This window comes from Salmo salar, chromosome ssa02 (assembly GCF_905237065.1).
Source record: "Salmo salar chromosome ssa02, Ssal_v3.1, whole genome shotgun sequence".
Classification (NCBI taxonomy): Eukaryota; Metazoa; Chordata; class Actinopteri; order Salmoniformes; family Salmonidae; genus Salmo; species Salmo salar.
In genome coordinates, this window is record NC_059443.1 from 66132274 (window position 1) to 66154924 (window position 22651).

The 22651-nt window shown below is 45.7% G+C and overlaps 1 protein-coding gene across 2 annotated transcripts in view; it reads right to left on the reverse strand.

The window, feature by feature from the left end:
* LOC106592053 (venom factor) overlaps positions 1-22651 on the reverse strand; it is a 32454-nt gene that overhangs the window by 1289 nt on the left and 8514 nt on the right. The window contains exons 17-42 of one of the 2 annotated variants that reach the window (XM_045708185.1): positions 21629-21787; positions 17584-17713; positions 16275-16343; positions 16018-16147; positions 15778-15929; positions 12812-13019; positions 11923-12008; positions 11394-11533; positions 10791-11000; positions 10599-10665; positions 10406-10492; positions 9868-10147; positions 9254-9413; positions 8797-8913; positions 8411-8564; positions 8124-8287; positions 7681-7836; positions 7436-7495; positions 7209-7299; positions 7056-7107; positions 6780-6867; positions 6009-6098; positions 5506-5611; positions 4066-4155; positions 3769-3852; positions 1-81 (exon numbers count right to left, since the gene is read on the reverse strand). In XM_045708185.1, coding sequence (XP_045564141.1) covers positions 1-81; positions 3769-3852; positions 4066-4155; positions 5506-5611; positions 6009-6098; positions 6780-6867; positions 7056-7107; positions 7209-7299; positions 7436-7495; positions 7681-7836; positions 8124-8287; positions 8411-8564; positions 8797-8913; positions 9254-9413; positions 9868-10147; positions 10406-10492; positions 10599-10665; positions 10791-11000; positions 11394-11533; positions 11923-12008; positions 12812-13019; positions 15778-15929; positions 16018-16147; positions 16275-16343; positions 17584-17713; positions 21629-21787 — 3211 coding nt within the window. Of the gene's footprint in view, positions 82-3768; positions 3853-4065; positions 4156-5505; positions 5612-6008; positions 6099-6779; positions 6868-7055; positions 7108-7208; positions 7300-7435; positions 7496-7680; positions 7837-8123; positions 8288-8410; positions 8565-8796; positions 8914-9253; positions 9414-9867; positions 10148-10405; positions 10493-10598; positions 10666-10790; positions 11001-11393; positions 11534-11922; positions 12009-12811; positions 13020-15756; positions 15930-16017; positions 16148-16274; positions 16344-17583; positions 17714-21628; positions 21788-22651 lie in introns of both variants that reach the window. The other variant, XM_045708174.1, reaches the window with a different exon arrangement.

Sequence of the window (22651 nt, forward strand, 5' to 3'; positions counted from 1 at the left end):
CTATTTTTATAACCTGTGTGATCTTCATCTCATATCTGTCGTACTGACTCTGGCTGACACTCAGGACCTTGGCCTTGTACACTGGAGGACAGAAGCGTGAGAAGCGTCAGAGAACAGCAAAATACACTCTGCTCAATCAATGATATGATATGATACATGACATGATAGTCAAATTGTTCCTTGGGGACAATTAAGTGTAAGACAATTAAAGAATGAAGAGCTAGATGATAATTTCACTGCTGACGGACAACATTCATTTATAGCTGTACCATATACTGTACATGGTATAGTATTGTCTCAGTGTGACAGATCTATAACATGTCACAATATAACAATACCTAACAATTGTCAAAGACTCCAACCAACCTAGTCATAATGTTCTCTCTGGTACCGCACGGCAAGCGGTACCGGAGCGCCAAGTCTAGGTCCAAGAGGCTTCTAAACAGCTTCTACCCCCAAGCCATAAGACTCCTGAACATCTAATCAAATGGCTATCCAGACTACTTGCAGTACCCCTCCCCCCTTTTACGCTGCTACTCTCTGTTATTATCTATGCATAAGTCACTTTAATAACTCTACCCACATGTATATATTACCTCAATTACCTTGACTAACCGGTGCGCCCACACATTGACTTTGCACCGGTACCCCCTGCATATACAGTTGAAGTCGGAAGTTTACATACACTTAGGTTGGAGTCATTAAAACTCGTTTTTCAACCACTCCACAAATTTCTTGTTAACAAACTACAGTTTTGGAAAGTCAGTTAGGACATCTACTTTGTGCATGACAAAAGTCATTTTTCCAGCAATTGTTTACAGATTATTTCACTTACTCACAATTCCAGTGGGTCAGAAGTTTACATACACTAAGTTGACTGTGCCTTTAAACAGCTTGGAAAATTCCAGAAAATGATGTCATGGCTTTAGAAGCTTCTGATAGGCTAATTGACATCATTTGAGTCAATTGGAGGTGTACAATTGGATGCATTTCAAGGCCTACCTTGGGAGCAATTTCCAAACGCCTGAAGGTACCACGTTCATCTGTACAAACAATAGTACACAAGTATAAACACCATGGGACCACGCAGCCGTCATACCATCAGGAAGGAGACGCGTTCTGTCTCCTAGAGATTAACGTATTTTGGTGCGAAAAGTGCAAATCAATCCCAGAACAACAGCAGAGGACCTTGTGAAGATGCTGAAGGAAATAGGTACAAAAGTATCTATATCCACAGTAAAATGAGTCCTATATCGACATGACCTGAAAGGCCGCTCAGCAAGGAAGAAGCCACTGTTCCAAAACCGCCATAAAAAAAGCCAGATTATGGTTTGCAACTGCACATGGGGACAAAGATCGTACTTTTTGGAGAAATGTCCTCTGGTCTGATGAAACAAAAACAGAACTGTTTGGCCGTAACGACCATTGTTATGTTTGGAAGAAAAAGGGGGAGGCTTGCAAGCCGAAGAACACCATCCCAACCATGAAGCACGGGGGGCAGCATCATGTTGTGGGGGAGCTTTGCTGCAGGAGGGACTGGTGCACTTCACAAAATAGATGGCTGCATGATGAAGGAAAATTATATGGATATGTTGAAGCAACATCTCAAGACATCCGTCAGGAAATTAAAGCTTGGTTGCAAATGGGTCTTCCAAATGGACAATGACCCCAAGCATACTTCCAAAGTTGTGGCAAAATGACAACAAAGTCAAGGTATTGGAGTGGCCATCACAAAGCCCTGACCTCAATCCTATAGAACATTTGTGGGCAGAATTGAAAAAGCGTTTCCGAGCAAGGAGGCCTACAAACCTCACTCAGTTACACCAGCTCTGTCAGGAGGAATGGGCCAAAATTCACCCAATTTATTGTGGGAAGCTTGTGGAAGGCTACCTGAAACGTTTGACCCAAGTTAAACAATTTAAAGCCAATGCTACCAAATACTATTTGAGTGTATCTAAACTTCTGACCCAATGGGAATATGATGAAAGAAATAAATCTGAAATAAATCATTCTCTCTACTATTATTCTGACATTTCACATTCTTAAAATAAAGTGGTGATCCTAACTGACCTAAGACAGGGAATATATACTAGGATTAAATGTCAGGAATTGTGAAAAACTGAGTTTAAATGTATTTGGCTAAGGTGTATGTAAACTTCCAACTTCAACTGTAGCCTCGCTATTGTTATTTTACTGCTGCTCTTTAATTATTTGTTACATTATTAATTTTTTTAGGTATTTTTCTTAAAACTGCATTGTTGGTTAAGGGCTTGTAAGTAGGCATTTCAATGTTGTATTCGGCGCATGTGACAAATAACATTTTATTACATGTTTTTATGTCTATAATACCTATAACATGTCTATAACATGTCAATAACATGTTTATACTGTCTATAACATGTCTATAACATGCCTATAACATGTCTATAATGCCTATAGCATGTCTATAATGCCTATAACATGTCTATAACATGTCAATAACATGTTTATACTGTCTATAACATGTCTATAACATGCCTATAACATGTCTATAATGCCTATAACATGTCTATAACATGTCAATAACATGTTTATACTGTCTATAACATGTCTATAACATGTCTATAATGCCTATAGCATGTCTATAATGCCTATAACATGTAATTTGTAAGTCGCTCTGGATAAGAGCGTCTGCTAAATGACGTAAATGTAAATGTATAATGCCTATTACATGTCTACAACATACCTATAACGTGTCTATAATGTATATAACATGTATATAGCTTCTATAATATGTCTATGTCTATAACATGCCTATAACGTGTCTATAATGTATATAACATGTATATAGCTTCTATAACATGTCTATAATGTATATAACATGTATGTAGCTTCTATAACGTGTCTATAATGTATATAACATGTATATAGCTTCTATAACATGTCTATAATGTATATAACGTGTCTATGTATATAACATTATATAGTTTATATAACATGTCTATAATGTATATAACATGTCTATAATGTATATAACGTGTCTATAATGTATATAATATCTATATAGTTTCTATAACATGTCTACAATTTTCAGAACATATCTATAATGCCTATAACATGTCTATGTCTATAACATGTATATAATGCCTATAACATGTCTATAATGCCTATAACATGTCTATAATGTCTATAACATGTATATAATGCCTATAACATGTCTATAATGTCTATAAAATGTCTATGACGTCTATAACATGTCTAGTGTCTAACATGTCTATAACATGCCTATAACATGTCTAGTGTCTAACATGTCTATAACATGCCTATAACATGTCTAGTGTCTAACATGTCTATAACATGCCTATAACATGTCTAGTGTCTAACATGTCTATAACATGCCTATAACATGTCTAGTGTCTAACATGTCTATAACATGCCTATAACATGTCTAGTGTCTAACATGTCTATAACATGCCTATAACATGTCTAGTGTCTAACATGTCTATAACATGCCTATAACATGTCTAGTGTCTAACATGTCTATAACATGCCTATAACATGTCTAGTGTCTAACATGTCTATAACATGCCTATAACATGTCTAGTGTCTAACATGTCTATAACATGCCTATAACATGCCTATGTCTATAACATGTATATAACATGCCTATAACATGTCTATGTCTATAACATGTATATAACATGCCTATAATGCCTATGTCTATAACGTGTCTATAATATGTCTATAACATGTGTATGATATTCTACAGTGAAAACAGATTTAGCATACCGTGGTATAATCCTTTGCAGGCATGGTCCTCTCGTGCTCCATAGGGGACTGGATCGGTTAGGGACTTAGACACAGAGCAGTCACCTAGGAGAGAGACACATCATTATCATCATAGGGGACTGGATCGGTTAGGGACTTAGACACAGAGCAGTCACCTAATAGGAGAGAGACACATCATTATCACATACACATGTATGGCACGCACACACACACACACACACACACAAACACAGATACATACAAACACACACAGACACAGACACAGACACACACACACACACACACACACACACTCACCCTGTGTACAGCGACATATATTGTTCCTGCAGATCTGTGTGAGTTCCTCCTTGTCCTCTTTGGGGCTGTAGAAGCGACTGCAGCGGTGATCTGACAGAGAGACACGCTATGTTAACATTTCTCCACCAGACAGAGACGCTATGTTAACATTTCTCCACCAGACAGAGAGACGCTATGTTAACATTTCTCCACCAGACAGAGACGCTATGTTAACATTTCTCCACCAGACAGAGAGACGCTATGTTAACATTTCTCCACCAGACAGAGACACGCTATGTTAACATTTCTCCACCAGACAGAGAGACACGCTATGTTAACATTTCTCCACCAGACAGAGACACGCTATGTTAACATTTCTCCACCAGACAGAGAGACACGCTATGTTAACATTTCTCCACCAGACAGAGACACGCTATGTTAACATTTCTCCACCAGACAGAGACACGCTATGTTAACATTTCTCCACCAGAGAGACGCTATGTTAACATTTCTCCACCAGACAGAGAGACACTATGTTAACATTTATCCACCAGACAGAGACACACGCTATGTTAACATTTATCCACCAGACAGAGAGACACGCTATGTTAACATTTCTCCACCAGACAGAGAGACACGCTATGTTAACATTTCTCCACCAGACAGAGACACACGCTATGTTAACATTTCTCCACCAGACAGAGAGACACGCTATGTTAACATTTCTCCCCCCGACAGAGAGACACGCTATGTTAACATTTCTCCACCAGACAGAGACACGCTATGTTAACATTTCTCCACCAGACAGAGACACGCTATGTTAACATTTCTCCACCAGACAGAGAGAAATGATCAACTCCAATGTTTTAGATAGCTTCTCTTGTTCGAGGGCATATGTAATCTAGTCAAAACAAACCTTGTCTGAGTCCATAGTCCTACCTGGGTTGTAGTACTCATAGACAGTATCTACCTGGGTTGTAGTACTCATAGACAGTGACAGTATCTACCTGGTTGTAGTACTCATAGACAGGAACAGTATCTACCTGGGTTGTAGTACTCGTAGACAGTGACAGTATCTACCTGGCTGTAGTACTCATAGACAGGAACAGTATCTACCTGGGTTGTAGTACTCATAGACAGTATCTACCTGGGTTGTAGTACTCGTAGACAGTGACAGTATCTACCTGGCTGTAGTACTCATAGACAGTATCTACTTGGGTTGTAGTACTCGTAGACAGTGACAGTATCTACCTGGCTGTAGTACTCATAGACAGGAACAGTATCTACCTGGGTTGTAGTACTCATAGACAGTATCTACTGGGTTGTAGTACTCGTAGACAGTGACAGTATCTACCTGGCTGTAGTACTCAGACAGGAACAGTATCTACCTGGGTTGTAGTACTCATAGACAGTGACAGTATCTACCTGGTTGTAGTACTCATAGACAGGAACAGTATCTACCTGGGTTGTAGTACTCGTAGACAGTAACAGATGAAGGCTGGAGGAGTCCCACTTTAAATGTCTGCTGCAGTCGGAAGATGATGGTCTCAGTCTCCTTGTTGGACACCTGGTAGCACAGGTAGACCACAGGAGAGCACAATGAAGCTACCTCTGTACACTGATCTAAGGCCAGTTTTGAGTTAATAGTTTGCCTTTCACCTTTAAAATTTGGTGAGGGAAAGCTGATTCTAGATCTGTGCCTACAGGCCACAGACAACCTCTACCCAGACAGAGTGAAAAAATGCTGACCAGTCAACTACGGTTGACATGGCAACGCTTGTCTCTCTACGTTCAGGTCATATAAATAGAATGAGATTCTATTGAGATTCTATTTCTATGGTTCCAGTACCTTGAACAGGTGAATGATGAAAAGGAAGGAAGTTACCCCTTCACACTGACCTAAGATCCCACCTAAAAAGTTAGGATTTAGTGGAGGAAAGCTGATCCTAGATCTGTTCTGGTACCTTGAAGAGGTGGATGATGAGGGAGCCTCTGTCACTCAGGTTGTCCACTATCTGGAAGTTGTTGATGTAACGGTCCACTGAGTTGGTCAGCTGGAGGCAAACAAACAAACAAACATTTTCAATATGCACATGGTCACAATAAGCTACACTTAACACACACAGTTTAAATCAAGTTGGACATTGAGTCAAAGACCAGACATGCAGTTAGAGAGCCATCTAGCGGAGACACATGAGCATTACAAGTGGATTAAAGGGATAGTTCACCTAAATGACACAATTGGTTTCCTTACCCTGTAAGCAGTCTATGGACAAGGTATGACAGCAATCCATGCTTAGGTTTAGTTTCCCTGACACTGTTTCCAAATGCATATGTAGCACAAATCCCCTTTAACATTTAGCATTTGTGGCGCAAATCTCATTAAAGTAATGGGTCCGATATTAGCATTTTTGGGCATCATGTTCAAATCATCTGTAAGTGACCTTGTTGAGCTTCACAATAAATGTTAGATACTTTCCGATGATTTGGACACGATGTGCGAAAAAAATAAAAACATATCGGTCCCATGACTTGAATTGGATTTGTGCTACACATGCTAAAACGTTAACATTTGGAAACAGTGCCAGGGAAATAAAACCAAAGCATGGAGTGCTGTCATACCATGTCCATAGACGGCTTACAGGGTAAGGAAACCAAGGTGTAACTTAGTAATTGGGGTGAACTATCCCTTTAACTTGGGTTCCAGTATGACAGTAGTTGTACTGTAACAATACCATCTCCAGGTCTTCATTCTCTGGGACGAACCCAGTAGGGAGACTGATGTCCAGAACAACCATCCTGACCTCCCTTGGTCCCAGTGCCCTGGAGGTTGGAAAGAGAGAGAGAGAATAGTAGAATGAAGAGGAAGATAGAATCAAAAAGTAGAGACTCAAGTGTTATCCAATAACAGTAAGTCCCCTAGTGTGTTTCAGAGAGGGGACCAAAGGAGAGTATGAAAAGACAGACTGCCAGGTAGCCTAGATATTCAACATTGTACAGTATAATCTCACCTGATGTTAATAGTGATCCTGTAGGACTTCTCTGCATCTGGTGGAGGCTTTTCTGTCAGCGGGGTTACAAAAAAAATGTCAGAAAAACATTGAGTTTAATATTTGAGACTGGGATTAAGATAAAAATGGAGATTGAGAGCTGGATTAACCTACCACTAGATTCTGCGATGGTCACGTCCAAATCAAAGTTCTTGCAGCTGCTCTTCTCATGCACCTCAGGGAGCTCGTTGTAGTAGGTCACCACCTAGGTCAAAGGTCATTAGACCAGGAAGTGACAACACAAACAAATATGCATCATACATCAATATGACAAAATGATCATAGACAAGCTCTGCTATCATGCATTGACTAATGGCCATAGACATGTGTTGTGGTCATACCTCTAGTATACCTTGTCCCTTCCCTTTGGCCTCCACTCTGAATCCCTGGTCTATAGGAGCCTGGGTGAAAACCCCACAGAAGAGAAGAGATGATGAAAGAGGAACATGATACATCATGGTTACTAAACCTAGGCCACATATTTTACATAAGATACAGGTAGGTTGGGAGAGAAGAAATGGTGAAAGAGAGAGAGAATGAGAGAGAGAGAGAGAGAGAGGGAGAGAGAGAACAGCATCCCTCCTACCCTGGAGGAGCGTGCCACGTAGGCGGTCCTGGGGTCGAAGTGGAAGCGCTGGTCTCTGCGGCCCTGGATGCTCAGGTCCACCTGGAGACTCAGGTCATTGGGAGGAGGTTTCTTTATCAGGTACTCAGACAGACCTTGCAGAACAACCATGGTGGGCTGGGGGAGAGAGACAGAGAGCCAAAGAGGGGGGAGGGAGAGAGGAGAGGGGAAGGGCGAGAGGGGAGGAAGAGAGAGGGGAGAGAGAGACGGGGAGGAGAGGAGAGGGAAGAGAGAGAGGAAGCAGAGAGATTATTATAAAATATATACTGGATTGTGTGGAGATCCAAATGGCGGAGGGCAACTGGCTAGTGGACTGGCTAGTGACAACCTGCAATAACACTGTTGACATAAACTCAGCTCACTGACATCATGCAATACTTGTTTCCGGTGATGTCGCTCAGTACCTGTGTGGAGCCGTAGCCCCCGCCCCTGCGGCGCTGTTCGTTGAGCCACTCGAAAGGTGCAGCGGCTTCAGTCATGTGACTACTCTTCACCAGGGCTAGCAGGGCGTAGCCCGTCGCCTCCAGAGTGAAGAGGCGGTTCTCACTGTCTGGCCAATGGGTCCCGTCTGGAGGAGGGGAGAGAGGGAGGAAGGAGGGAGGGGAGGGGAGAGGGGGAGAGAATAACAGTGAAGCACAGCAGAGAATAGAGGGGGTGAGAGAGAGAGAAACAGAGACAGACATTTCCCTACCTGGAGATGCAGCTTTGAGTAGCAGGGTTTTTAAGAACAGTGAAGGTGCCTCGTCAACCAGAGACAGAGCGTAGGCAGAGATGGCCAGAGAGTAGGGCCTCTTCAGACTACTATACGCGCTCCTCAGATAGTTGGCAGCATTCTGGATCCCATTCTAATACAATAGAATACAACTTCACTGTCTATCCATTGGCTGCTTATTAATTCCATTCTTATATGAGCAGAGAGATAAAGAATGAACCTGAAATTTAATACAAAAGAGTCGGCACGACTCGAATTTGTTCTTAACTGACTTGCCTAGTTAAATAAAGGTTAAATAAAAATAAATAACTTACTTATCTCCCGTCCCAATATAACAGTTTCTGCCGGTTATGTGACCGGCTTACCTTGATGGTTTGGCCAGCTCCATTGCAGTTGAGTTCCTTATCCTTGGTGGCTTCAGTCATGGCTATCAGGACAAAGGCTGTCAGAGTGGACTGAGACTCTGCACCTTGCACCCCACCCTGGAGGAGAGAGAAGCTGTTATAAGAGTTCAGTCCCAGATCTCTCTCTGTCAGAGTGGACTGAGACTCTGCACCTTGCACCCCACCCTGGAGGAGAGAGAAGCTGTTATAAGAGTTCAGTCCCAGATCTCTCTCTGTCAGAGTGGACTGAGACTCTGCACCTTGCACTCCACCCTGGAGAAGAGAGAAGCTGTTATAAGAGTTCAGTCCCAGATCTCTCTCTGTCTGTTAGAGTGTGAATGTGTGCACACATCAGTCTATGTGTGTATTTGTGCGCGCGTGCTTCTGAATCCACTCGTGTGTGTGTGTGTGTGTGTGTGTGTGTGTGTCTCTTTCTTACTGTCATAGTAGTAGTGTAGACAGGGTTGTCCTCTCTGAAAGATCCAGTGATCTGCTGTTTGTTGTTGAGCAGGTAGAGGAGAGGACCACACACATCCTGTTCACTCACTCCTACCAGCGGACGAGCCATAGAGAACACCTTCACTACATACGCTGTGATCCTATGGGGGAGGGTGGGGGGATAGGGGAGAGAGGGGGAGAAAGAGAGGGTAGGGGAGAGGGGGAGAAAGAGATGGTGGGCAGGGAGAGGGAGAGAAAGAGGGTGGTGGGGAGGGGAGAGAGGTGGAGGGAGAGGGGGAGAAAGAGAGGGTGCAGGGGAAGGGAGAGAGGTGGAGGGAGAGGAGGAGACGGGAGAGAGGTGGAGGGGGAGGGAGGAGAGGGTGGAGGAAGGGGGAGAGGTTGAGGTCGAGGGGGGAAAGAGAAGGTGGAGGGGAAGGGAAGGGAGAGAGGTGGAGGGGGAGGGAGAGGGAGACAGAAAAAGAGAGAGAAAAGGGAGGAAGTAGAGAGAGAGGGTGTGAGGGTTACAAATACAATCCATTGTATTATTTAGATTACTCTGTGATTGAATACATGATATGATACACATTCTTCTTCTTCTATGTATTTGAACAATACCATGTGCTTGTGCCTTCATTCCTGTAGGGGGGGTAAGAGTCATCTTTCTTCTTATACACCAGCTGCTTCTGGTAGCCTTTCTGTATGTAGTTGATGGCCTCCAGCCTGCGTTGCACCCCTACAGTCTCCCAGTCGTTGGAACGGTCCAGGTAGACAGTGGCTATAAGAGGCAGGGTGATGCTGGCTAGGTTCTGTTCCACACAGCCACCAGGCATACGGATCAAAGAGGCCAGAGAGTCACTGCTGATACTGTTGTCTATGGTGTCAGCCAACAGGTTACCTGGTGGGAGGAGCAGAGCAGAGCAGAGCAGAGCAGAGCAGAGCAGAGCAGAGTAGAGTAGAGCAGAGCAGAGCAGAGTAGAGTAGAGTAGAGTAGAGAGCGGAGAGAGCAGAATGGAAGGAATGGAATAGAATAGGTTATATGTCCACACAGTTGCTTTGGCTTCACAATGCCCATAACCAACCCAAAGGTTTAGAGGCACCAGCCAGCCACCACTTCTGTGTAATAACTTAAACCTTGTTTCTCAGTTAGGCCTACCCCTGATGTTGATAAATGTCTCTGGTTGAGAGTTTGGAACCAGGGAGCCCAGCACCACTTTGTCCACCTCCACTACCTGCCTCCCATCTGGGGGGAAACATAGTAAGAAGACTTAGTAAAGATTGTTTCTAAAGGGGACATGGTAATGGTAAGCATTAGGGTTAGAGATGATGAATGTCTTAGTTCTACTCACCGTTCCCTCCCTTGGCAGAAGGATTCAATACAAAACTCTGCACTTTAGTCTTCTGCACTCCTTCCACCTGTTAGAGGGTTTTGAAAACAGGTTAGAGATACTGGTCCTCATATCTTAGGTAAGGACACTGATTCACAGTCGCTATATATAGAGAGAGATGTTTTTTAACTAACATCTGAAATAGTCACTCACCACCACGCGTAGCTTCTTCTTGACCCCGTCGCTACCCATAAACCCTTTGGCCATGGCAAGGACCTCCAGTAGCATCTCTCCGGCCTTCAACGGTATGATGGTGTAGGGAACCACCAGGGATGAGCTGCCCTTCAATGTCACCTCCTGGGTGTGTTTCTCATTGAACGCCACACTGCACATGTCCTCCGTCTTCAGTAGCACCACCTTAACCTGGGTTGAGTAGAGGAGGAAATGGAGATGGTCAAGACACAAAATGGCTGAGAGGAAGTGAGCAGAACTGGGTGGATTTCTCATTGAATGCCAGACAGCACATGTCCTCCGTCTTCAGTAGCACCATTGTTTCTAGGTAAGCTGAAAAGAGGAGGAAACTGGAACGGTCAAGACACAAAATGGCTGACAGTAATGGGAGGGTTAGGAGGGTTGAGACAGAAAATGGCTGACAGGAAGGGATCAGAGGGGTGCTAGCGGGTGGGAGTAGTCGGAGTAGTAGGTAGATAGAGGTTGCCTCTTATCTACAGGCTCAGATATGAATTCATCAACCTGATGGTTAAGGTAAGGAGGATTAGATAGAAGTCATGGGTGAGAGGTCAGAGGTGAGCTTGCCTCCATGTCCTCATCGCCATAGTTATGGAGCACAGCTTTGATCTCCACGTGTTCATTCCTCGCCACTGAGTACGGCAGCTTCAGGTCCACGAAGAAACGCTTCCACGCACGCACGTTCCACGGCTCAGCTACGCAGAAACCTGGAATAAAAACAAAATGATTGAACTAAACAAACAACAGCAGCCTTAGTTAGAATGCTAGAATTGTACAGCAATATTTTGTATTCCTTATATCGTACCAGTATCCCCACTAGCATACTACTTGGAATCCTCCTGGGAAATGACTGAATATGGGCACAGTGAGAGGAAGCCATTTTAGACCACTGAGAATTAGGTCCAATCCCAAATAGACCCCTTAAATCCTAAGCCCTATGCACATGTGGTGATCTGATTGGATTTGACAGGTGTCAGTGATATGGTAACAGTTCCACCTTGCCCTCTGATTGGTGTTTCACCTTGCCAACAAGTGCATAGAGCGTAGCACTTAGGGACTGGGACCATGGCTACCCCAGGGGAAGGGAAGGGTCTACCTGTGACAGGTGAGGAGCTGATGGCTAGTACCCCCCACTGGGTGATAGTGTCTGGGAAGATGGTCTCCACATGCAGCGTTGCCAACCTGTAAGGAACAGACCCAAACTAATGAAGCCCATTGAGTTGACCTCTTGTAAGCTCAGCTTGTGACATGAGCACAGTAAATCATTAGCTTGAAGATAAATATTGAGAGAGACTGGTGGATTGTGATCGATTGATGCCGTTGCCTAATACAATTCTAACAGTGTCACGCACGCGTGCGCAAAGACACAAACACACACACACAAATATCCCTGGGACAGTACACGATGGTGCAACAGTGTTTATTTGTTTGGGGGGGAATGAAAAAAGGCCAGGCTGTTTCTGATCTGTTAACTCAGCCAGTCTCAATGTGACCTCCAGTCCACTGTGGTGCAACTCTGGGGATTTACAGAGTAGGTAGTTTAATTTCAAAGGGATACTACGAGGGATACATCCAGAGTCAGATGAACTTGTGGATACCATTTTTGTGTCTCTACGTGAGGTATGAAGGAAGTTATAGGTAGTTTAGCAAGCTAATGCTAACTAGCGTTACCACAATGACTGTAAGTCTACAGGCACACTAGCTTAATTGCTAGTACCTTGCAGTATCCCCTTTTGACTGGGATCACAAAAATGATCAACCCCTCACAGAAAGAGTTTTCCATGGACAGGTCATGTGGTTAGGAAAAACTCCTGGCCCTACTCATAGGAAGTAGCCTGTAGTACGTACAGTTCAGCACTTTGACACAGTTTCAAACCAAGTCTTAGCCTATGAGCAGGGAAACTGCTGGCCCTTTCTATAAGGGGGTGAGAGGACCAGACCAGACCAGACCCAGCCCGCCCACACACCCACACAGAGGTACTCACCCATCTCTGCTGTCCTCAGGCACGCTGGGCAGCGTCAGGTCTCTCCACAGCCATGACTCATAGAACTTAGACCTTACTGTCACCTCACTCTCCTCCATAAAGTCATCCTCCTCTTCCTCCTCCTCTTCCTCAGCAAAAGACCCTCTCTGTCCTTCCATAGCTTGACCGTATGCCACTCTCGGTATAGACACCATCATAATTCCTTCACCTGATGCCAAAAAATAAATAAGTTTCAACTTTTTTGATGGATTTGATGGATAAATGGATGGGTGGATAAATCGATTGATTGATGGATTAATTGAGCTATCAATAATTTTGAGCTCAGTTCTCTGCTGTAACATACACTTGGACGGAAATGATATCTGGTTAGAATTAAATTAGACTCAACAGTCTCAACTCAAATTAATTAACAAGACATCATACAGTGTTGTGTTCAAGACCACCTAAAGCAAGACCGATTCAAGACCAAGACCACCTAAAGCAAGACCAAGTCAAGACCAAGACCACCTAAAGCAAGACCGATTCAAGACCAAGACCACCTAAAGCAAGACCAAGACCAAGTCAAGACCAAGACCACCTAAAGCAAGACCAATTCAAGACCAAGACCACCTAAAGCAAGACCAAGACCACCTAAAGCAAGACCGATTCAAGACCAAGACCACCTAAAGCAAGACCAAGACCAAGTCAAGACCAAGACCACCTATAGCAAGACCGATTCAAGACCAAGACCACCTAAAGCAAGACCAATTCAAGACCAAGTCCACCCAAAGCAAGACCAAGACCACCTAAAGCAAGACCGATTCAAGACCAAGACCACCTAAAGCAAGACCGATTCAAGACCAAGACCACCTAAAGCAAGACCAAGACCAAGTCAAGACCAAGACCACCTAAAGCAAGACCGATTCAAGACCAAGACCACCTAAAGCAAGACCAATTCAAGACCAAGTCCACCCAAAGCAAGACCGATTCAAGACCAAGACCACCTATAGCAAGACCAATTCAAGACCAAGACTGGAGCAAATCCAGTCCGAGTCAAGACCAAGACCGGGAGGGGGACAAGGGGTCCAAGACCGAGTCAAGACCGAGACCAGAAAAATGAAAATCCACCATAATAATAGTTCAAAATGTCCAGTATTTCTATGTTCAGATTTCAGAAGAACATGTGGATTCTTAAGACATTCAGAATGGTGATAAATGCTGAGGTCAAAAGTTATCACTAACCCAAACAGGTCCATAAAAAGACAAGCTTCCCCCAGTCTTCCCTAACGAATAGTTAGCATACAATTTTCAAGCAATTTCCCACACTATTTCCTACCAGCGAATCAAGGAAATCCTGCTGAGCACTACAAAGTTAGAGGATATATTTCAATGAAAGTAATGGACAGTAATTTTACGAGTAAAGTAGGAACCCCAGGTTTCAATAGGGGATCAGATATTCATGAAAGGAGTGTGGATATTTGGCCTGGTGAAGCTGTTTTACGTGCTGACTAGTGATGTGCAGTTTGCGAACAATTCATTATTTTTGAACGACTCTTTTGACTGACTCGAGAGTCATGATTCGTTCATTTAAGTCGTTTGTTTGACCTGCTAATGCTGGCCGCAATGAACCCTACAGCAGGGATAATACACACTCTTCAGGCTCGGCGACGCCAGAGAAGTGCTTTGACCACCAACTGTCTGTCAAATGCTTGCAGGAAAATAGATCATGAGCATAGAGAAGAAAAATACATGAATAGAACTGATAATGAATCACATGGTGCAAGAATAACTGCAATTCATTGATTATTGAATGTTATGATGGACACAGCTTTGTAGAATCAAAACACACACAGCCTCTGCTCAACAAACTCACACTCGAGAACAAATCTTTTGGGTGCTGCAGTTTGCAAACGACTGCGCTTATCAACCTCATGGTAATCAAGCAATGCATTCCTCCAAGAGTCGTTCACAATCTAGTCCGGGACGGCCACAACTAGACCTCGTCTCAAATGTATCAAGAAATAATCTAATTTGTATGCCTAGCAATCAACAAATATACATTGCTTAAAGCACACGTTTACAAGTCTGTCACAAATGTCAGCTCCAATAAGCCCCCTTTGGTGAACGAAATGGGGCAGCAAGTAGCCTCGCAGTTAAGAACATTGGGCCAGTAACCAAAAGGTCACCTGTTTGAATCCCCAAGCCGACTAGGTGAAACTAACGTGGCTATCATAAAGAACTACAAATGCCATGATGATCTGGACAAGACTGACGAATCGAGGCAAAGGTAAGAATCTCTGGATTAGCTAAATGTAGTAATTAATAAATTGATAATGTTAGCAAAGGTATCAGCTAGAGATGACTTGCAGGGATTTGTAGTTTTGCATGATATGTCTACTTTGATGCTAATTACCTGTTTCGAATCTGAGAGTAAATAGAGACTAATATATTGATAAAAGCCACCTTGACCCAGAGAGATTTATATGGTTATCAAAACGTCATGCCAGGGTAAGCCTACACAAAACACAGCCCTTATTTTAAGTGTTTCTAAAATCCTTTAAGGGAAAAATGAATGGTGGAAAAACGATTGGAAGCATTTCCCTGTTTGACAGCTAGGTTTTACGGGTATTATGACACCTCCACTGTGAGGCTCTAACAGTGACGCAAATGAATGAAATTAGTAGAAAGACTGAATGAGTGGGAAAGATCAGAGTCAGTAAAAAGAGTCCAACTTCCCACCACTAGCGCTAACTGCTAACTATTATTTGTTTTTTACTCCGCTGGTTTCAGCTGGTCTCGGGAAGAAACGATGAGTCCTCATTGTTTCTGAGTAAAAATGTACCTGACACTGAGACAAGACTGACACACTCACTATGTATCTCGAGACCGGATTCCAGTACTACAACACTGCTGCCACAAACACCTAACAATTCATTTACCAGATAGTCCATCATCATCAATGTTACCTCTTGAAATCCCATAATCACCAAAGTAGTGTTTGCTATGTAGCATGTGTCTGTCCAGGGTCAGCCTGAGTTGAGCTGTGGTGGTAGGGGGTATGGTGGTGGTAGGGGGTATGGTGGTGGTAGGGGGTAGTCTGGTGTCGAACTCCTCTCCCCTGTACTTGGAGCAGCAGTACCTGAAAGTGCCAAACAGTTCAGTGCACTTCACTTCAGCTCAACAACTCAATTCAACTCAACTCAGCTCAATTGAACTCAACTCAGTACCTGAAGGCCTTGATGCATTCCCATCCCTCAGTGATGTAGAGGGAGCGTCGGGTGCAGGAGTAAGGCATGGGGATCTCTCTCAGGCCATCCTTACAACACTGACGCAGCAGCTTATCTCTGTAGTGGTTCTCTGTAGGGAGAGGGGAAGGGAGAGAGCTCAGAACCATCAATCTATCAATCAATCCATCCACCTATCCGTCAATAAATCATTCCATACATCAACTAAAAGTGAACATAGCACTTTTTCTGTCACTGACCCAGTTGAGTTCTGCGTTGCAACATCTCAGCAGAGCGCCTCCTTCTGGACCTCCCTGGGCACTGCATGCCTGCAGAAGAGATGGAAGGGAGGGGAGGGAAACACAGGAATGGCAAACAACGAAATTAAACTGTTCTACAAACCAAGAAACACAGATGTCTGTACAAGCCCACTGGTCTGTCTTACTCAAACTTATGATTGGGCCACTCTGGAATGTTTTACTTTTACTAATCTTCCCTGCAACAGTAAACAAACAGAACATTGCAAACATGGCCTTTGGATTTCTGCAAAGGCCACGTAACCTTAATTTAACTGGGCAAGTCAGTTAAGAACAAATTCTTATTTACAATGACAGCCTACCAAAAGGCTGTCATTGTCCTATAAAAATATAGGACAAAACACACATCACAACAAGAGAGACAACATAACACTACATAAAGAGAGACCTAAGACAACAACCATTAGGGGACTGATGTTACCCTCTTTCCTCATATTAACCATTAGAGGGCTGATGTTACCCTCTTTCCTCATATTAACCATTAGGGGACTGATGTTACCCTCTTTCCTCATATTAACCATTAGGGGACTGATGTTACCCTCTTTCCTCATATTAACCATTAGAGGACTGATGTTACCCTCTTTCCTCATATTAACCATTAGAGGACTGATGTTACCCTCTTTCCTCATATTAACCATTAGGGGACTGATGTTACCCTCTTTCCTCATATTAACCATTAGAGGGCTGATGTTACCCTCTTTCCTCATATTAACCATTAGAGGACTGATGTTACCCTCTTTCCTCATATTAACCATTAGAGGACTGATGTTACCCTCTTTCCTCATATTAACCATTAGGGGACTGATGTTACCCTCTTTCCTCATATTAACCATTAGAGGACTGATGTTACCCTCTTTCCTCATATTAACCATTAGGGGACTGATGTTACCCTCTTTCCTCATATTAACCATTAGAGGACTGATGTTACCCTCTTTCCTCATATTAACCATTAGAGGACTGATGTTACCCTCTTTCCTCATATTAACCATTAGAGGACTGATGTTACCCTCTTTCCTCATATTAACCATTAGGGGACTGATGTTACCCTCTTTCCTCATATTAACCATTAGAGGACTGATGTTACCCTCTTTCCTCATATTAACCATTAGGGGACTGATGTTACCCTCTTTCCTCATATTAACCATTAGAGGACTGATGTTACCCTCTTTCCTCATATTAACCAGAAGAAGGTGGCTCTTCCTGTGTATGTCTGTCTGTCTGTCTGTGTATGTGCGCCTGCGTTGTGTGCTACCTTGTCTAGAAGAGGTGGCTCCACCAGTGTTGGAGTAAAACAGTAGTCCAGCGTCAGTGAAGACACCCATGCTGTTGCTGCCCCCACCGTGGGTACAGCCTATGTCCCCCCCCTCCACCACCTGCCAGATCTGACGGGGGCACAGAGAAGTCGGAGGAGAGGAGTCAGAGGAGAGGGGTCAGAGGAGTCAGAGGAGAGGGGTCAGAGGAAAAGGGTCAGAGAAGAGGGGTCAGAGGAGTCAGAGGAGAGGGGTCAGAGGAGAGGGGTCAGAGGAGAGGGGTCAGAGGAGAGGGGTCAGAGGAGAGGAGTCAGAGGAGTCAGAGGAGAGGGGTCAGAGAGGAAGAGTCAGAGGAGAGGGGTCAGAGGAGAGGAGTCAGAGGAGAGGGGTCAGAGGAGTGGAGTCAGAGGGGTCAGAGGAGAGGGGTCAGAGGAGAGGAGTCAGAGGAGAGGGGTCAGAGGAGAGGGGTCAGAGGAGAGGAGTCAGAGGAGAGGGGTCAGAGGAGTCAGAGGAGAGGAGTCAGAGGAGAGGAGTCAGAGGAGTCAGAGGAGAGGGGTCAGAGGAGAGGAGTCAGAGGAGAGGAGTCAGAGGAGAGGAGTCAGAGGAGTCAGAAGAGAGGAGTCAAAGGAGTCAGAGGAGAGGGGTCAGAGGAGTCAGAGGAGTCAGAGGAGAGGGGTCAGAGGAGTCAGAGGAGAGGAGTCAGAGGAGTCAGAGGAGAGGAGTCAGAGGAGAGGGGTCAGAGGAGAGGAGTCAGAGGAGAGGGGTCAGAGGAGTCAGAGGAGAGGCGTCAGAGGAGAGGAGTCAGAGGAGAGGAGTCAGAGGAGTCAGAGGAGAGGGGTCAGAGGAGAGGAGTCAGAGGAGAGGAGTCAGAGGAGTCAGAAGAGAGGAGTCAGAGGAGAGGGGTCAGAGAAGTCAGAGGAGAAGGGTCAGAGGAGTCAGAGGAGAGGAGTCAGAGAAAAGGAGTCAGAGAAGAGGGGTCAGAGGAGAGGAGTCAGAGGAGAGGAGTCAGAGGAGAGGAGTCAGAGAAAAGGAGTCAGCGGCGAGGAGTCAGAGGAGAGGGGTCAGAGTATGGGGTCACAGGATAGGGGTCAGAGGAGTCAGAGGAGAGGGGTCAGAGGAGAAGGGTCAGAGAAGAGGGGTCAGAGGAGAGGGGTCAGGGGAGAAGAGTCAGAGGAGAGGGGTCAGAGGAGAGGAGTCAGAGAAGAGGAGTCAGAGGAGAGGAGTCAGAGGAGAGGGGTCAGAGGAGAGGGGTCAGAGGATGGGGTCACAGGATAGGAGTCAGAGGAGAAGGGTCAGAGAAAGAGGGGTCAGAAGAGTCAGAGGAGAGGGGTCAGAGGAGAGGAGTCAGAGGAGTGGGGTCAGAGGAGAGGAGTCAGAGGAGTGGGGTCAGAGGAGAGGAGTCAGAGGAGGAGTCAGAGGACAGGAGTCAGAGGAGTCAGAGGAGAAGAGTCAGAGGAGAGGGGTCAGAGGAGAAGAGTCAGAGGAGAGGAGTCAGAGGAGAGGGGTCAGAGGATTCAGAGGAGTCAGAGGAGAGGGGTCAGAGGAGTCAGAGGAGTCAGAGGGGTCAGAGGAGAGGGGTCAGAGGAGAGGAGTCAGAGGAGAGGAGTCAGAGGAGTCAGAGGAGAGGGGTCAGAGGAGAGGAGTCAGAGGAGAGGAGTCAGAGGAGAGGGGGTTAGAGGAGAGGAGTCAGAGGAGTGGGGTCAGAGGAGAGGAGTCAGAGGAGGAGTCAGAGGACAGGAGTCAGAGGAGTCAGAGGAGAAGAGTCAGAGGAGAGGGGTCAGAGGAGAAGAGTCAGAGGAGAGGAGTCAGAGGAGAGGGGTCAGAGGATTCAGAGGAGTCAGAGGAGAGGGGTCAGAGGAGTCAGAGGAGTCAGAGGGGTCAGAGGAGAGGGGTCAGAGGAGAGGAGTCAGAGGAGAGGAGTCAGAGGAGAGGAGTCAGAGGAGAGGAGTCAGAGGAGAGGAGTCAGAGGAGTCAGAGGAGAGGGGTCAGAGGAGAGGGGTCAGAGGAGAGGGGTCAGAGGAGAGGAGTCAGAGGAGAGGAGTCAGAGGAGAGGAGTCAGAGGAGTCAGAAGAGAGGAGTCAGAGGAGTCAGAGGAGAGGGGTCAGAGGAGTCAGAGGAGAGGGGGTCAGAGGAGAGGGGTCAGAGGAGAGGGGTCAGAGGAGAGGGGTCAGAGAGGTCAGAGGAGAGGGGTCAGAGGAGAGGGGTCAGAGGAGTCAGAGGATGGGGTCACAGGATAGGGGTCAGAGGAGTCAGAGGAGAGGGGTCAGAGGAGAGGAGTCAGAGGAGAGGGGTCAGAAGAGTCAGAGGAGAGGGGTCAGAGGAGAGGGGTCAGAGGAGAGGGGACAGAGGAGAAGAGTCAGAGGAGAGGGGTCAGAGGAGAGGGGTCAGAGAGGTCAGAGGAGAGGGGTCAGAGGAGAGGGGTCAGAGGAGTCAGAGGATGGGGTCACAGGATAGGGGTCAGAGGAGTCAGAGGAGAGGGGTCAGAGAAGAGGAGTCAGAGGATGGGGTCACAGGATAGGGGTCAGAGGAGTCAGAGGAGAGGGGTCAGAGAAGAGGAGTCAGAGGAGAGGAGTCAGAGAAGAGGGGTCAGAGGAGAGGGGTCAGAGGAGAGGGGTCAGAGAGAGGGGTCAGAAGAGTCAGAGGAGAGGGGTCAGAGGAGGAGTCAGAGGAGAAGAGTCAGAGGAGTCAGAGGAGAGGAGTCAGAGGAGTCAGAGGAGAGGAGTCAGAGGAGAGGAGTCAGAGGAGAGGAGTCAGAGGAGTCAGAAGAGAGGAGTCAGAGGAGTCAGAGGAGAGGGGTCAGAGGAGAGGGGTCAGAGGAGTGGGGTCAGAGGAGTCAGAGGAGAGGGGTCAGAGGAGAGGGGTCAGAGGAGTCAGAGGAGAGGGGTCAGAGGAGAGGAGTCAGAGGAGAGGAGTCAGAGGAGAGGGGTCAGAGGAGAGGAGTCAGAGGAGAGGGGTCAGAAGAGTCAGAGGAGAGGGGTCAGAGGAGTCAGAGGAGAGGAGTCAGAGGAGTCAGGGAAAAGGAGTCAGAGGAGAGGGGTCAGAGGAGAGGGGTCAGAGGAGAAGAGTCAGAGGAGAGGGGTCAGAGAAGAGGAGTCAGAGGATGGGGTCACAGGATAGGGGTCAGAGGAGTCAGAGGAGAGGGGTCAGAGAAGAGGAGTCAGAGGAGAGGAGTCAGAGGAGTCAGAGAAGAGGGGTCAGAGGAGAGGGGTCAGAGGAGTCAGAGGAGAGGGGTCAGAGGAGAGGGGTCAGAAGAGTCAGAGGAGAGGGGTCAGAGGAGAGGAGTCAGAGGAGTCAGAGGAGAGGGGTCAGAGGAGTCAGAGGAGAGGGGTCAGAGGAGAGGAGTCAGAGGAGAGGGGTCAGAGGAGAGGGGTCAGAGGAGTCAGAGGAGAGGGGTCAGAGGAGAGGGGTCAGAGGAGTCAGAGGAGAGGGGTCAGAGGAGAGGAGTCAGAGGAGACATGGTGTTTGCAACGCCAGGGTTGTGGGTTCGATTCCCACGGGGGGCCAGTACAGAAAAAAAAATGTATGAAATGTATGAACTTGTATGAAATGTATGCATTCACTACTGTAAGTCGTTCTCGATAAGAGCGTCTGCTAAATGACGTAAATGTTTAAAAAAAATGTTAAAAAAGAGTCAGAGGAGAGGGGTCAGAGAGGAGGAGTCAGAGGAGAGGAGTCAGAGGAGAGGAGTCAGAGGAGAGGAGTCAGAGAAGAGGGGTCAGAGGAGAAGAGTCTTCCCTGTAGCTCAGTTGGTAGAGCATGGTGTTTGCAACGCCAGGGTTGTGGGTTCGATTCCCACGGGGGGCCAGTACGAATTTTTCTTTTTTTTATGTATGAAATGAAAATGAAATGAAATGTATGCATTCACTACTGTAAGTCGCTCTGGATAAGAGCGTCTGCTAAATGACTAAAATGTAAATGTAAAAATTTGTCAGAGAAAAGGGGTCAGAGGTATTATCCAGATGGTAACTTCAGATGATCGACTGACCCCATTACTCTCCTCTCTGTGTCTGTCTATTGATTTCCACAGACCCACACAGTCTCCCTCACCTTCCTCTGTGTGAGCCTCTGTCTGTTGAGCAGGAACACAGCATTGTCCACCACGACCAGACTGACCATGGCTCCTGGGTCTCCTCTCACCTGGAAGTTGAACCCTCTCCCTGGGTGGTAGTACTCTAAGGGCCTGGAGCCAGCTGGACCAACACTCAACTGCGGGGGGTGAGTGAGTGAGTGAGTGAGTGAGTGAGTGAGTGAGTGAGTGAGTGAGTGAGAGAGAGAGAGAGAGAGAGAGAGAGAAACTCACTAGTGCAAAATTTCAATTGGCTATATTAAAACTGTTTAATTTGATCCTGAGTGTAGGTTACTTCCCTACCATCTGGAATCAAGGACTCATAACCCCAAAACATCGCACAACTGATCATATTTACACCCTACACACCCTGATAGATAAACATGTCCACCAAAATATACGCTTGCTTTATCGACTTCCAAAAAACATTTGATTATATTTGGCATACAAGACTGTTCTACAAAGTTATTGAAAGTGGTGTAGGGGGTAAAACATATGACATAATTAAATCAATGTATACTGGCAATACGTGCAGCATTAAAATTGGTAAGAAAAGAACTGAATTTTTCAACCAGGAGCGGGGCCTTCGCCAGGGTTGCAATCTGAGCCCTGCACTCTTCAATATTTACATTAACGAATTGGCCACTGTTCTAGAAAAATCCTCAACCACTGGTGTTAGTCTCCACAATTCAGAAGTTAAATGCCTACTCTTCACAGATGACCTATGCCTGCTGTCACCCACAGCACATGGCCTACAGCAGAGCCTGGACCTGCTAGAGCAGTACTGCCAGACCTGGGCCCTGGCAGTAAACCCCAAAAAGACTAAAATAATGATTTTCCAGAGAAGATCCAGATCTCAGGGAATTAGACCAAAGTTCTCAATTGGTACAAAATATATAGAGTACTGTACACAATACAATTACTGAGGTTTAAAAATAAGGTCAACTGGACACCTTAATAATGCAGTGAATGAACTGAGAGAGAAAGCACACAGGGCATTCTAC